The sequence below is a fragment of the Periplaneta americana genome, chromosome 10, assembly GCF_040183065.1.
Source record: "Periplaneta americana isolate PAMFEO1 chromosome 10, P.americana_PAMFEO1_priV1, whole genome shotgun sequence".
Taxonomy (NCBI): Eukaryota; Metazoa; Arthropoda; class Insecta; order Blattodea; family Blattidae; genus Periplaneta; species Periplaneta americana.
Genome location: NC_091126.1, coordinates 42,820,948 through 42,835,363, shown reverse-complemented (window position 1 = coordinate 42,835,363; position 14,416 = coordinate 42,820,948). Strand labels below are relative to the sequence as shown.

Genomic DNA, 14,416 nt, shown 5'->3' with positions numbered 1-14,416 from the left:
GGTTCTCAGCCAAGTGAGTTGGAGATTAGCTTCCAAGCTTTCGACGGCTAGCTCTGCCATCTTCTTCAGGGAATGAAGTGATGTGGGACCATGTCTAGCCGGTATATATGCAATAGTAGGGCTTCCCGCTGCGGGCCAATCAGGAGCTAGTTCCTAGTCCCGACCGCTAGGCGCCCACAAAGATCCAGAACTTGCTGAGACCAGTTAAGGACGACCTTGGTCTTAGGACACCTGGTGTCTACAGAATACCTTACGAGTGTGGGAAATGCTACATCGGGCAGACGGGACGCACCATTATGGAATGCTGTAAGGAACATCAACTCAGCACAAGACTATATTACCCTGATAAGTCTGCAGTAGCCCAACACAGAATAGATACTGGTCACAAGATAGATTTCGGCGCCACCACCATCTTGGACAAGACATCAGGTTACTGGGACTTGGTTATCAAGGAAGCCATCAAAATCCAGCTAGATGGCAATAATTTCAACAGAGATGGTGTCTACAGCTGAGTACAGCATGGAAACCTGGCATCAATATGCTTAGACCACCAGCATACGGCAGACAGTCGGGACCAGCAAGTAGCTCCTGATTGGCTGCCGCTTCCACCACCCAGAATGCACCTGGCGGTCGGGACTAGGAACTAGCTCCTGATTGGCCCAGAGCGGGAAGCCCTACTTTTGCATATATACCGGCTAGACATGGTCCCACATCACTTCTTTCCCTGAAGAAGATGGCAGAGCTAGCCGTCGAAAGCTTGGAAGCTAATCTCCAACTCACCTGGCTGAGAACCCGAGAAGAGTTATTCTATTATTATAGAATAACGCCACTTTATTCGTAAACTTCACGAAACTCGTCATTATGTAATTCGTATTTTCCAGTGTGCAAGATTAATTCTATAACCATTAGTAATTCGTGTGCGAAATTTGAATTTGTTAACAAATTCAGAAAATATTCCAATTATTATTGGTTCAATGTCTCAGAGTAAATTGAATTTGTGATAACTTGTAATGAACATCATTTGACATTTTTAAAGTTTTTTCTGCATTTCAGACTATTGAAAATCCTCTTCCTGTATACACTCCGCCCCTGGCTAGAACTCATGTTTCTCCAAGTCTTTTACTTGAAACCAGCAACTTCGATTCCAGTAAGTTAAGAATCTAAAGAGCTGTAAACAATACAGATTTCATTATCATTATTTTAAGATTGTCTGAGAAAGTAATGTCTAATGGATTTTATCATTATCTGGATTCCAAAAATATATTGTATAGTAGTGGTCACTAAATCAGGCTGGTGAGGAAAACTGCACTTTTGTCAGATATGAGAATGGCTAAGTGACGGATGGTCTAGAGTCGTTTACTTCCAAGCATTCATTGGCAATGATCATCATGCTGCCTATTAGAAGCACAACCACCTCGCATGCAATGCCAGTCTTCCCGACCACAGTCATTCTCTGTTACACAGCTGTTGTACTCGCACCATCGTCATTATCATCATCATATGAATGATTTTACTGGTAGTGAGATGAATGCAAACCACTAAGAAACCAAAGACTACCTTAAAGCAAGAAACTGATTACTTACGCATTGTAATTTAATTTGAATGTAATTTTTACAGTAGTCTAGTATCTGTCACTGAAACATATAAGTGCAAGTTTGAACCAATAAATTATTGAGATTTGCGATAAATTAATTAGTTTAGGAAATTGTATATTTATTATGTATAACTACTTTTGTATACAGGGTGTTTAAAAAATACGGGGCATAATTTCAGGTATGTATTTCCCACATGTAGACAATCAAAATAGTTCATTACAACATGTGTCCGGAAATGCTTTATTTCCGAGTTATGGCCTTCACAACATTGAAATTCACCGGAACGTTTTTCTTTCCGCAGGTCGTTGCCGTCAAAGGAGACATTAAGAGGGCACTCTGACAGTTCATTTCGAGGCGAAGGTTACATTCCGTGTTGTGTAGGCGTTAGACTGTGCGACATATATTCAAATGAAGAGCTGGCAGAGATACACTTCATGTACGGTAAGGTGGACGGCAATGCTGCGCTGGCTCGTCGTTTGTACCAGGAGAGGTACCCACAGCGACAATGTCCAGATCGGAAGACATTTGTACATCTCCATTACCGTCTGTGCGAGTATGGAAAATTTAACTCTCCTGGTTTGGGAAGGGGACGACCAAGATCTACAACTCCAGAAGTACAGGAGGAGATTCTGGAGGCTGTGAACATGACTCCTATCAGCACACGAAGGGTAGCGTTGCAAGTCAATGTTCCTCATACGACTGTCTGGAGACTGTTGAAAGAATATCAATTGATACAATTACAACGTGTACAGGCCCTGTCACCAGCAGATTACCCTGCACGAATTAGGTTCTGTCAGTGGTTCTTGCAGCAGTGTGGTGTAAATCCGAACTTTCCTGCCTTAGTATTATTTACAGATGAAGCACAGTTCACACGAGATGGCATAACAAATTTCCACAATCAGCATGTATGGGCGTATGAAAACCCACGTGCAACTGTTTCATCTCATCACCAGATGCGGTTCTCCCTCAACATGTGGGCCGGTATCATTGGCGATCGATTAGTTGGACCCCATGTACTTGTAAACAGACTTACGGGGCAGGCATACACACCATACCTCATGTTTTAGAAGACACTCCACTGATCAGTCGTCAACACATTCACTTCTTGCATGATGGCTCTCCTGCATACTTCAGTCGTACGGCTCGCCGGTACTTGGATCGAAGGTTTCCTGATCGATGGATAGGTAGAGGGGGCCCAATTGCTTGGCCTCCACTCTCACCTGATCTGAACCCTCTCGATTTCTACTTGTGGGGCCATTTAAAATCATTGGTTTATTCGTCTCCGGTGCCTGATTTGGAATCCCTTCGGAATCGAATTGTGGCATGTTCTGAGGACATACGCAATACTCCTGGAGTTTGGGATCGTGTTCGCAGGTCAATGAGACATCGATATGAGGTCTGTATTCAAGCAGGAGGTGGACATTTTGAACATCTTCTGTAATGACAACGACCTGCGGAAAGAAAAACGTTCCAGTGAATTTCCATCTTGTGAAGGCCATAACTCGGAAATGAAGCATTTCCGGACACATATTGTAATGAACTATTTTGATTGTCTACATGTGGGAAATACATACCTGAAATTATGCCCCGTATTTTTTAAACACTCTGTATAGATCATTTTTTTTAATTATTAAGTTTTGTATTTTTGTGAACTAATATCAATAAATCTATCACTATTAGTATCTGTCACTGAAACACATTAGTAATGGAATATGAAAGTACTTCTCATTCTGTGTTGGCAAGCATGCGAACACATTGGCATTTATACGATCATGAGACGTAATCATAGAAACAATTATAAGGCTCATGGCCTGTTACTTTCTCAGTGAGTCATTCTCGGTTCAACTTTCTCTGGGATGGCCCAAAAATCTCTTCCCTTGGGGACAGCATCGAAGCATTGCTTTTGGAAGTTTATTACGATTGATGCGTTGAACAGGATTTTTCCATGATTCGGACAAAAAATATAATTCAGATGATTTTCTACATTTTTCCCACAAAATTTTACTGGCCCAAAATTAAAAAAAAGTCCTGCTTACTGACCATATCAACACACGATTTTTCGGATTTAAATTTAATAGTCATGGTTTTTATATTTCATAATTATTCAAAGTGATTTATGTGGGAAATAATTAATTGTACTGTTGAAACCAGCAGTCTTTCATGAAGCTAGTAGCACAATTTGTTTTGCACTTCGTATCTGAAAGCTCTTATGGTCCAAAACAAATAGTTCACAACAGAATTAACAATTTTTTTTCCATTCTCACACTTTCTGCTCATCTGTTGAATTGTGGTTGTAAATTCAGTAATCTGCTTATTGTACATGTAGTACATTTTTTGTATAAATTTTGACTTCATCTACATCTCAAAGATACAATGTTGACCAACATCTATGGATTATAATATATGAATTGAATTGAATCACAGGTATAGTGAATGTCGGCACTCGCTGTCCTGATGGAAGCAGCTGTATAGGCCATGAGACGTGTTGTCTGATAAGTCCGAAGACTTATGGCTGTTGCCCAGATGATTATGGAGTGTGCTGTAATGACTACAAGCACTGTTGTCCTCGGGGTTATAAATGCTCTGGTAGTGGCGATACTTGCATTAAGGTTTGTATATTTCAGAGTCTTTTTATTTCTGCTAGGTATCTGGATCACTGTGTTCGCGAATCACGATCATAGGCAGTGGCAGTGCGTCAATAAGAGCACAAGAGCACGTGAACACCTTGTTTCCATTAATGCATGACTAGTTTTATTATTTAATACCGTATTGGCGTAGTGGGGATCTATAATATCAAGATCAAGTATTTTAAAATTTCTCGCATCTTGCATAAACTTCTTATGTAAACTTGGCAACATCCGTTCACGTACAAGCCGTACTCTTTTCAAGAAGGTTACAAAAATTTCATGCATGCGCGGGAGAAAATTTCTTTCGCTGGCCACTTATGACTCGTCAAGAGCACAAAGCATTAAGTGAACAGTGAATCTATCCTACAGATGTCAGGTGCATCGATGCCTATCGTTTACGTGCTACAGTATATCTCGAGGAGAAAATTTAATAAGTCTGTATTGTAGCCTGCAGGTGTCAGTATCTCACTGTCGGAATCTTTACTTTATGTGGATGTGTGTACAGTGCTGCTACGAGAGTGTAGTTTGTGAATTACTATACTTCAGTGTCGGCATATAGCATAGTTTGGCTTTCATAGACGTGCTGCCTGAATGTGATGGTGGTATGAATTTAAATATCTGTATGGTGGTGTGTATTATTTAAGAATAATATTTACTGGCATGTATTTATAGTAATCAATCTATGCGAATGGGATTACAGTACTGGTATAGGTTATAGTGTATCAGTGTGTTGTGAATCAAAATACAGTATATTATCGAACTGAACAATGAACTCTGTTCAAGTAATTTTGAAGAGTAAAGAACTGGGTAAACTGGCTTTCCAGGAAAAACTGGAAATAAAAAGACTAATTTTCATCATCATCATTATTATTATTATTATTATTATTATTATTATTATTATTATTATTATTAATTGGTCTTGTGCTGTTGTTTCGTACATTAATATTATAAAATTATTATTATTATTATTATTATTATTATTATTATTATTATTATCATTATTATATGTTGTTTTGAATTTATATACGGTTTTTTCGACAGTGAAACATTGGAATCATGACATTTCCTATTAGGCTAAAAATGTACGATTTCAAATTCTCTTCGATTTTGGAACACAAAATTGTGAACACACAATATTTTATCACGAGCCGCCACTGATCATAGGAATGATTTGACCAAATAGTTCAAATTACTAGTCCTTTGTACTAAAGGTAGCAATGCTTATAGAGACTGGAATCATTATTATACTATTGAGATTGTAAGGATTTCATTTAAAGAATCGATTTTTTCTGTAACTCTTTTCTTTCTCAATGTACAAACAGTGAATTGTATGATATCTTGTTTTAATTGATTAAAATACGCGACTTTCAGGATAGAACATTATTTATAATTTTGGTGTGATTGGTCCCCCGTTTAGTCTGATTGGTTGGTTTCCTCCGAGGTTTTCCCCAGTCATGGGGTGGATGGCGAGTCCTCGGCCTCACCTCACTTCTTTCCGCATTTGGTGTGATTACTTGGTTGGGTTTTTCCGAGGTTTTCCCCAACCATAGGGTAAATGCCAGGTAATCTGTGGCAAATCCTCGGCCTCATTTCACTACATCTCGCCAAAAAATTGTAATGTTGTAAAATGTTGACTTGTTCCACATCTTAAAGCTTCATTGGCAATGTAAGATCTGTGGAATACAGTAAATGAAAAAGGAAATCCATAAATTTTCTCCACTTACCTCGTCATTATACAATTCTCATTCTCCAGTGTGCGAAGGTAATTCTGTAACAATCGGTGATTCTTGAGCAAAATTTGAATCTATTAACAAATTCAGAGAATATTCCAATTGTTATTAGTTCAATGTCTCATAGGAAATTAAAATTCTGGTAACTTGTATGAATATTGTGTGACTTTTTTAAATTTAGGCTAGTTTTTCTGCATTTCAGGCCACTGAAAATTCTGTTCCTATGTACACTCCGCCCCTGGCTGAACCTGATGTTTCTCCAAGTCTGTTACTTGAACTCAGCTACTTGAATTCCAGTAAGTTAAGAGTCCAAAGATCTGTCAACAATACAGATTTCATTATCTGGAATTTAGTCAATAAATCAGGCTTGTGAGGAAAACTCTGCTTTTGTCAGATACAGGAACAGCAAAGTGACAGATGGTTGAGAGTCATTTACCTCTGGCAACGGATTGCTAATGGTGATCGTGCTGCATTGTACAAGCATAACTCCCCTGTATGCCATGTCGGTCTTTCTGACCACAGTCATTCTCTGTTATGCAGTTGTCCTCACATCATCATCATCATCATCATCATCAATGTGAAGTCCACACCTGTGAAGTAGCAGTCAGCGCGTCTGGCTGCGAAACCAGGTGGCCCGGGTTCGAATCCCGGTCGGGGCAAGTTACCTGGTTGAGGTTTTTTCCGGGGTTTTCCCTCAACCCAATACAAGCAAATGCTGGGTAACTTTCGGTGCTGGACCCCGGACTCATTTCACCGGCATTATCACCTTCATATCATTCAGACGCTAAATAACCTAGATGTTGATACAGCGTCGTAAAATAACCCAATCAATGTGAATGACGACTTTACTGATAGCCCTGATCAAATATATAACAGATTGGCCATCTTCATGTTAAAAACGATAACATGTGGAAGAGAACAACCACCAGGATCGCCACCATCGATTGAGTACGACCGCTAGATGGAAGTACAATTGCTCCATGCCATTCTTATGAGAGTTATAACGTGATTTCTTATGCAGTAGCTAGATGGCAGCATAATGAAATCGATCAAAGTTGTTGCGTCAAAGCCTATGAGGCTGAGCAATGTGTTATATAATATGTAATCAAGGCTGATAGTGAGATGAATGAAAATGACAAATAAATCTTAGACTACCTTAAATCAAGAAACTGATTCCTGATAGATTGTAATTTAATTGAAATATAATTTTAACAGTATTTTTTATGCATATTGCACAGCCCAGTATATAGCTGTGGCGTAGCGTCAATGTAAGCTAAAAAGCTCAGCTTCCCCAGTTAATAATAATTTCATAACAAACCTGCAGTTTATGGACAAAATTATTTATTAATTTTAATACAATTTATATTTACGCGTTAAATATTGTGATGCGGCAGCTTAAGATGATTTGTGATGCAGCAGTAAACATGAAGCCTGCACACACCAGCTTCCAATCCCCTCATTCTTCTGTATACCCTACCTGCAGATTTTCCATCTCTTTCTAACAAAACTACCCTGGTCGCAAGGCTCGCAAGAAGCTAGCTTTAACATTGAAAAGAATTTAGTTTCCGAGTTATCCCTTTCGTGAGTTTTGTTTAGTTGAAGTGTTAGTGTGCATTGTGGCTGATATAATAATAATGAGTGAAGTAACTGTTGCTGACACTAATTTACTTGAATTTTTAGGGCAATTCCATTATTAAGACTGACTTATAAACAAAAGTGTGATTTAAAAAACAAACGACCGACTCCCTTGCTATCAATGAAGGACACAACCAAGACAGACGCATAACTTACGTAATTACTAATACTGTATTTATTGACCGTTAATATTGTGATTTCTCTAAATATGACAGAGAGTAAACTAGTGTTTATACGTATACATGTCTATTTGTTAGAGATATGTGTAAACCATGAAATCATATTTTACTACGTACCATTTGAGGTGATGCCTTATTGGTATTATTGGTTCCAACCAATCTTCGGACTGCTGACTTGACATTGACTACTATTTACTTTAAGGCCATATTTTTCCAATACGTTATTTCATATGTACATGGAAGACAATTTGAGTTAGCTTCCCCTGCTCAAAATTTCATGCTACGCCACTGGTATATAGTATTTAAGGAAAAGTTGGAAAAAAAAATTAAAAGAAAATAAACATATTGTAATAAAACTGAAACACATTAGTAATGGAATCTGAAAGTACTACCGCCTTCTGTGTTGGCACGCATGTGAACAGCATATCTCTATCTACCCTCTGTTAGTCTCAGCTATATTAAAAGGGAGTTCACTGTTCATATATTACGGATAATGTACTATCTTCTTATCTGAAAGCTCTGATGGTCCAAGACAAATTGTTCACAACAGAATTAAAAATTTTCCTTCATTCACACACTTTCTACTCATCTGATAAATTGTGCTTGCAATTTTAATAATCTGCTTGTTAAAATATATTGTATACTTTTGTATAAACTTTTGACTTCATCTATATCTCAAATCTACTGCGTGTTCAGTTCAAAGTGTGTCATGGCTCGCTGTGGCTAGTCAATGAGCCTAGAGAATTCAATCTTCCTACACTTCTGCAGAGGCATATTACCTATGTGCCAGAGAAGTTGCCTAGCAAGTGCGGCATTCATTCTGAAGAGTACTTACCGATACGTACGGTAACGCCTGTAGTGGCAGGAATGTGAACTGTTTGGAAACACGTACTGAGGTGAGTTTTTTTCCTTACTGTCGGGATATGGGGAGAGGGTTAAGACGATTACTTACGTATTTGTTGACATTAACTTCGACGGTCAACATGGACACAGAGCATTTGATTTGTATTGTGGAATGTTGTTGTACGCTACCGATGTTAACAAATTCCCTGCGTACGATTTGCCCGCGCAAAACACAGTTGGAAAGAGGTTATGGTAGCACATAGACTTTACAGACCGCCATCTGTTGCTACGACGTTCAAGTTATACAGTACACGTTCTCAAGTTCAGATTGAACGCTTTGATTAATAGGCAACTTCTCTGACATAGAAGCTGAAACTCGCTTCACATCGCTGACTCACAACAGTGACGTCATGACACACTTTGAAATGAACACCCAGTATAATGCCAATATACGACCTATGGATTGCAACACATGAATTAAATTGAATTATAGGCACAATGAATGTCGGTACTCGCTGTCCTGATGGAAGCAGCTGTATAGGCCATGAGACGTGTTGTCTGACAAGTCCAAAGACTTATGGCTGTTGCCCAGATGATTATGGAGTGTGCTGTAATGACTATAAGCACTGTTGTCCTCAGGGTTATAAGTGCTCTAGTGGTGGTGAACTTTGCACTAAGGTTTGTATATTTCATATTTTTTTTTATTTCTCCTAGGTATCTGGATCACTGTGTTAGCGAAGGACAGTCACAGGAATGACTTGACCAAATAATTCAAATTACTTAAATGTAGCAGTGCTTATAGAAATTGGAATCAGTAATATTCCTTTGAGATTGTGGAGATTTCATTTATATATTTTTTTTTCTGTCACTCTTTTCTATCTCACTTTACAGCCAGTGAAATTTTGTTTTGATACCTTGTTTTTATTGATGAAAATAGTCGACTTTCAGTATAGGACATTATTATATAATAGTGTCTTGTTATCCATGAAATTTTTTTCCTCGTATGTCATTATTATGCAATTCTCATTCTCCAGTTGCAAAGGTAATTCTGAAACCATTAGTGATTCTTGAGCAAAATTTGAATCAGTTAACAAATTCAGAGAATATTCCAATTGTTATTAATTCAATGTATTATAGTAAATTAAATTTCTGGTAACTTGTGATGAATATTGTTTGACATTTTTTATTTTGGCGAGTTTTTCTGCATTTCAGGCCACTGAAAATTCTGTTCCTATGTACACTGCGCCCCTGGCTGAACATCATGTTTCTCCAAGTCTGTTACTTGAAATCAGCTACTTGTATTCTAGTAAGTTTGAGTCGAATGAGCTATGAACAATACAGATTTCGTTGTCATTGTTTTAAAAATTGCTTGAGAAAGTTATGTACAGAGCGTTCGCCTATGAGTGAGGCCAGGAAAGCGGCCCATACTGATACGCCGCTTTGTGCTCGCAGTTGTTGAGACACGCTCGACAATCAAGGACGACAAGTTATCAGTTGTGAGCCAGATGTTGCAGCATTTAACACGTACAGTGCAGTTTCTTGACACAGTTGCTTAAATATTCAGCGTGTGTGTAAACTTTGTTAACAATGCAAAACGCAAAATTCACGCTTGAACAGAGAGTTTTTATGTATGATGCATATGTGAAAACAGAGTCATGTAGAGAGGTGTGTAGGCAATTTGAAGTGAAATATCCGGGTGCTCCAATTCAGGGTAGAGAAACTGTTAGACGTCTTGTTAACGAATTAAGGACAACAGGGTCGATAAATGCTACAATTCCTAAGCAAAAACAAAGAGTATTGACGGAAGAAAAAATTGATGAAATCAGTGTATCATTTACACGCTCTTCTAATAAATCTCTAAGACGTGTTTCACAGGAAGTTAGTGTTTCAAAAACATCAGTCTTTACTGCTGCTAAACTTTTAAAATTAAAACCCTACAGAGTATAGTATAGAAAGCGGAAGCTTACGGATAGACGATTTCCGCAAGCGACACCGCAGGCAGGCCGCTTTCCTGGCCCCACCCGTAGGCGAACGCTCTGTATAATGGATTTTATCATTATCCGGAATCCAACCATATATTGTAGTAGCTGCCATTAAATCAAGCTCGTGAGGAAAACTGCGCTTTTGTCAGATTGGGGAACACCAAAGTGACAGATGGTCGAGAGTTCTTTACCTCCATGCACGGATTGGCAATGTTGAGTGTGCTGTCTAGTGGAAGAACCAATCCCCAGCATGCCATGTCGGTCTTCCTGAACACAGTCGTTCTCTGTCACGCAGCTGTTATTCTCACATCATCATCATCATCATCATCAACAATCTGAATGACGACTTTACTGATAGTGAGATCAATGAAAACGACGAAGAAATCATAGACTATCTTAAAGCATGAAACTGATTTGTGACACATTGCAATTTAATTTCGAGCATTAACATCCTCAGGGGTTCCATCCATCTTAGAACCTTCTGGGATCAGCAGTTCAGATGGCAAGAGACCCGATGGTCTGGCTCTAGTCCCGTGGCATGTAGGCAAATCCTTAATTTGGGATTGCACATGTGTGGATACACTGGCCCCTTCTCATCTGTCTTCAACCTCTAAGACACTAGGATCTGCAGCAGAAAGTGCCGCTGTCAGTAAACACCATAAATATAAACATCTTGCAGATAATTATATTTTTGTCCCTTTTGCGGTTGAAACGTTTGGATCATGGTGTAGTGAAGCCAAAGCTCTCATCTCCACCATAAGCAGAAGTTTAGTGCAGCTTTCTGGGGACCCTCGAAGCAGTCAATATCTACGTCAGCGCATTGGTATTGCCATTCAGCGCGGTAATGCTACAAGTATTCTTGCATCCTTCCCCGAGTCCTCTTATTTAGATGAAATTTTCTTCCTTTAATTATTCAATTTATTTGTAAAAAAAAATAATAAATGTAATTTTTATAGTAGTTATTTATGCATATTACACAGCCCAGCATATAGTATTTAAGGAAAAATTGAAAAAAAAAATTAAAAAAAACGGTGATTAAGCTTTTATTGCAAGTTAATTGTGGGAAATAAAACACAGAAAGGCAAAATATAAATGAAATGTAACACTTAAAAGCCTTGGAAACATCGATTATACACATCGAATTATGTTCCAAAAATGTAGAAAATTATATTGCAAACCATAAACAAATAAAAATATTTAAATGGATCTGAAACACATTATTAATGGAATCCGAAAGTACTTATCAAGTTCTTTTTTGGCACCCATGCGAATGGAATGACTTTTATATGGTCTCAGTGAGTTATTCTTAGTCTTTTTTTTTTTTTTTTAAGATGGCCCGAAGATCTCTTCACTTGGGAATGCTATTGAAGTATGGATTTTGCAAACCATAAACAAATAAAAATATTTAAATGGATCTGAAACACATTATTAATGGAATCCAAAAGTACATATCAAGTTCTGTTTTGGCACCCATCCGAACAGAATGACTTTTATATGGCCACTTTCAGGGGAAATGAAGTGACCTGTGAAAACATTATTCAGATTTAATCATCATCGATCGTCATCCAAACAAATATAAGGCCCATGGCCTGTTATGGTCTCAGTGAGTTATTCTAAGTCTACTTTTTTTTTGTGGCTCGAAGGCCTCTTCACTTGGGAATGCTATTGAAGTATGCCTTTTGGAAGTTTATTACGATTCATTCATTGGACATGGTTTTTCTATGGTTCAGACAAAAGTTTAATTGAGATGATTTTCTACATTTTTTCGGAGACAAAATTTTACTGGCCCAAAAGCCAAAAAAATCCTTGCTTACTGAATATTTGAATACACTATTTTTCGAAATTAAATTTACTTCTTCTGGTTTTTAAAATTCATAATTATTTGAAGCATTTTATATGAAAAATAATTAATTGTACTGTTGAAATCAGCAGTCTTTCTTGAAGCTAGTAGTATAATTTGTTTTGCAATAATGTTGGCGATAACATCAGGAGCTCGGGGGAGAAAAAACTGTCTTGCACTCTGAAATGATGTGTTCACTCTGACATTTCTATGCAAGGTAATAGAGAACCTTGGCAACAGCATAATTTCTCTGACCTGCTTGATTTAGTGGCCTATTAGATTAAAACTTTACCCACTTTCTTATTCGTACTATAGACTGCCATCTGTCTAACCAATCTAGATTCTAGCCTGACATCTATAGTAATAAATTCAAACCTGAACATTAAATTGCCATATTAAAAAGAATGAAGGTATTTTAATACAGTATTTTTAGTCTCAAGAATCCTAGTAGGAAGAATAAGAGCCCAACTATAAATTCTTTTACAAATGTACATAGGAGAGTTACAACAAAGTCCCAAGTGAAATAATTGAGCCCTTCTTCTACCAACCATAAAATACAATGTCTGATTTCTCCGTAAATTATACAAATGACTGGGACCTTGTTATATTCATGGGATGTGCCTCCAGAAGAAGTGCAAGGAAATTGAAAAAAGTTAAGTTTGAAAAAATCACTAGTTGGGACCTTCTTCTAGTAATTGCTTCAATTGTTACAAGAAATGTTCGTAGTGTTCTCCTCCTGTTTCAAGTGTTCTCAAACATTTCAGGAAATCACAATTTAGCTTGCATTACATTACGCATAATTGAATAATCCCTTCAGTAACTCACAACAGATTAAAGTGAACTGTATGCACGCATGTATGCAATGTCCGACATATGCCCTTGAACCTCGACAATTAACGACTGGCACACTTTGGGAGGCAATATTTCTCTATGTTCCATGACATATATGGAGCATTTGGTATAATGAAATATGAAGTAATATTCCGGGTAACTCATATGTTAAATATGTTCCATTTTTGTTAAACAAAGTCTTAGTGTTAATCACAGTTCTGGATAAAAGACCACCATGCAATAGTATATTAGGATACAAGATTGGGAAGTGCTTTTTCCAAATCGAAGAAAAGTTTGAAAAACGAGGAGAGCGAGTTTTCTGCGAGTTTTTCAGTTTCCGAGATTTTGTAATGCATTTCACAATAGTACATTATGCAACGAGCCTATAATGATAGTAATTAAGACACGAGTATGTTTGTTTATGAAACGAGCGCAAGCGAGTTTCATAATTTTCATACGAGCGTCTTAATTACCATTATAGGCAAGTTTCATACGACTTTTTATGCTCGACCATATTTCTGACTTGAAATTATTCAGAAGTATTCATTTTATTCGCATCTGACCAAAGAGCAGAAGTGACCTTGTGCATAGCTCGTAAATTGTGAGATGTGCGCAGATGCGAAAGTATTTATTTTTTCCGAGGAACAATAATGTCATTGACCTTGATATAATCAAGAGAATAACATGAACTAATTTTGATATGACCTGGAAATTGATATAGAATTGAAAAACGAGATGACAAATTGAATTTAATTGAATATTATTTACAATTAACGCTAATTATTATAGTAACAGAACATAACCTTCTGCGACAGTATTGGATTTCCAGCCTCCGTGACGTTTCCCTCATTGTCTTTCGATTGCATATCCGAGAATAATCGAAATCCTGAACTTTAATGAATAGGTGTACTTTAATGACATGCATTAAAGGACTGCTACCAGGTGTATAATTACTACATTTCGGCATGGTCGAGCATAAACGTGTATTATACAACATTTTTTGCACGATCATATATTTAAAATTGCAAATACAATATATTTTGCATTGAAAATTTAGAGCAATATTATTCCAAAGCCTTCGCAAAACTACACTGTAATGATAACTAAGTAACAATAAGCGCACTGCATTGAGTCTATTTCAGTGTAGTTTTATG

The 14,416-nt window shown here is 37.5% G+C and overlaps 1 protein-coding gene across 4 annotated transcripts in view; it reads left to right on the top strand.

Annotated features, from left to right (window-relative positions):
- Positions 1–14,416, top strand: part of LOC138707614 (progranulin-like) — an 83,560-nt gene that overhangs the window by 47,287 nt on the left and 21,857 nt on the right. For all 4 annotated transcript variants that reach the window (XM_069837274.1, XM_069837275.1, XM_069837271.1 and 1 more), the window contains exons 5-9: positions 1,054–1,147; positions 4,020–4,204; positions 6,155–6,248; positions 9,103–9,287; positions 9,822–9,915. In XM_069837274.1, coding sequence (XP_069693375.1) covers positions 1,054–1,147; positions 4,020–4,204; positions 6,155–6,248; positions 9,103–9,287; positions 9,822–9,915 — 652 coding nt within the window. The remainder of the gene's footprint in view (positions 1–1,053; positions 1,148–4,019; positions 4,205–6,154; positions 6,249–9,102; positions 9,288–9,821; positions 9,916–14,416) is intronic.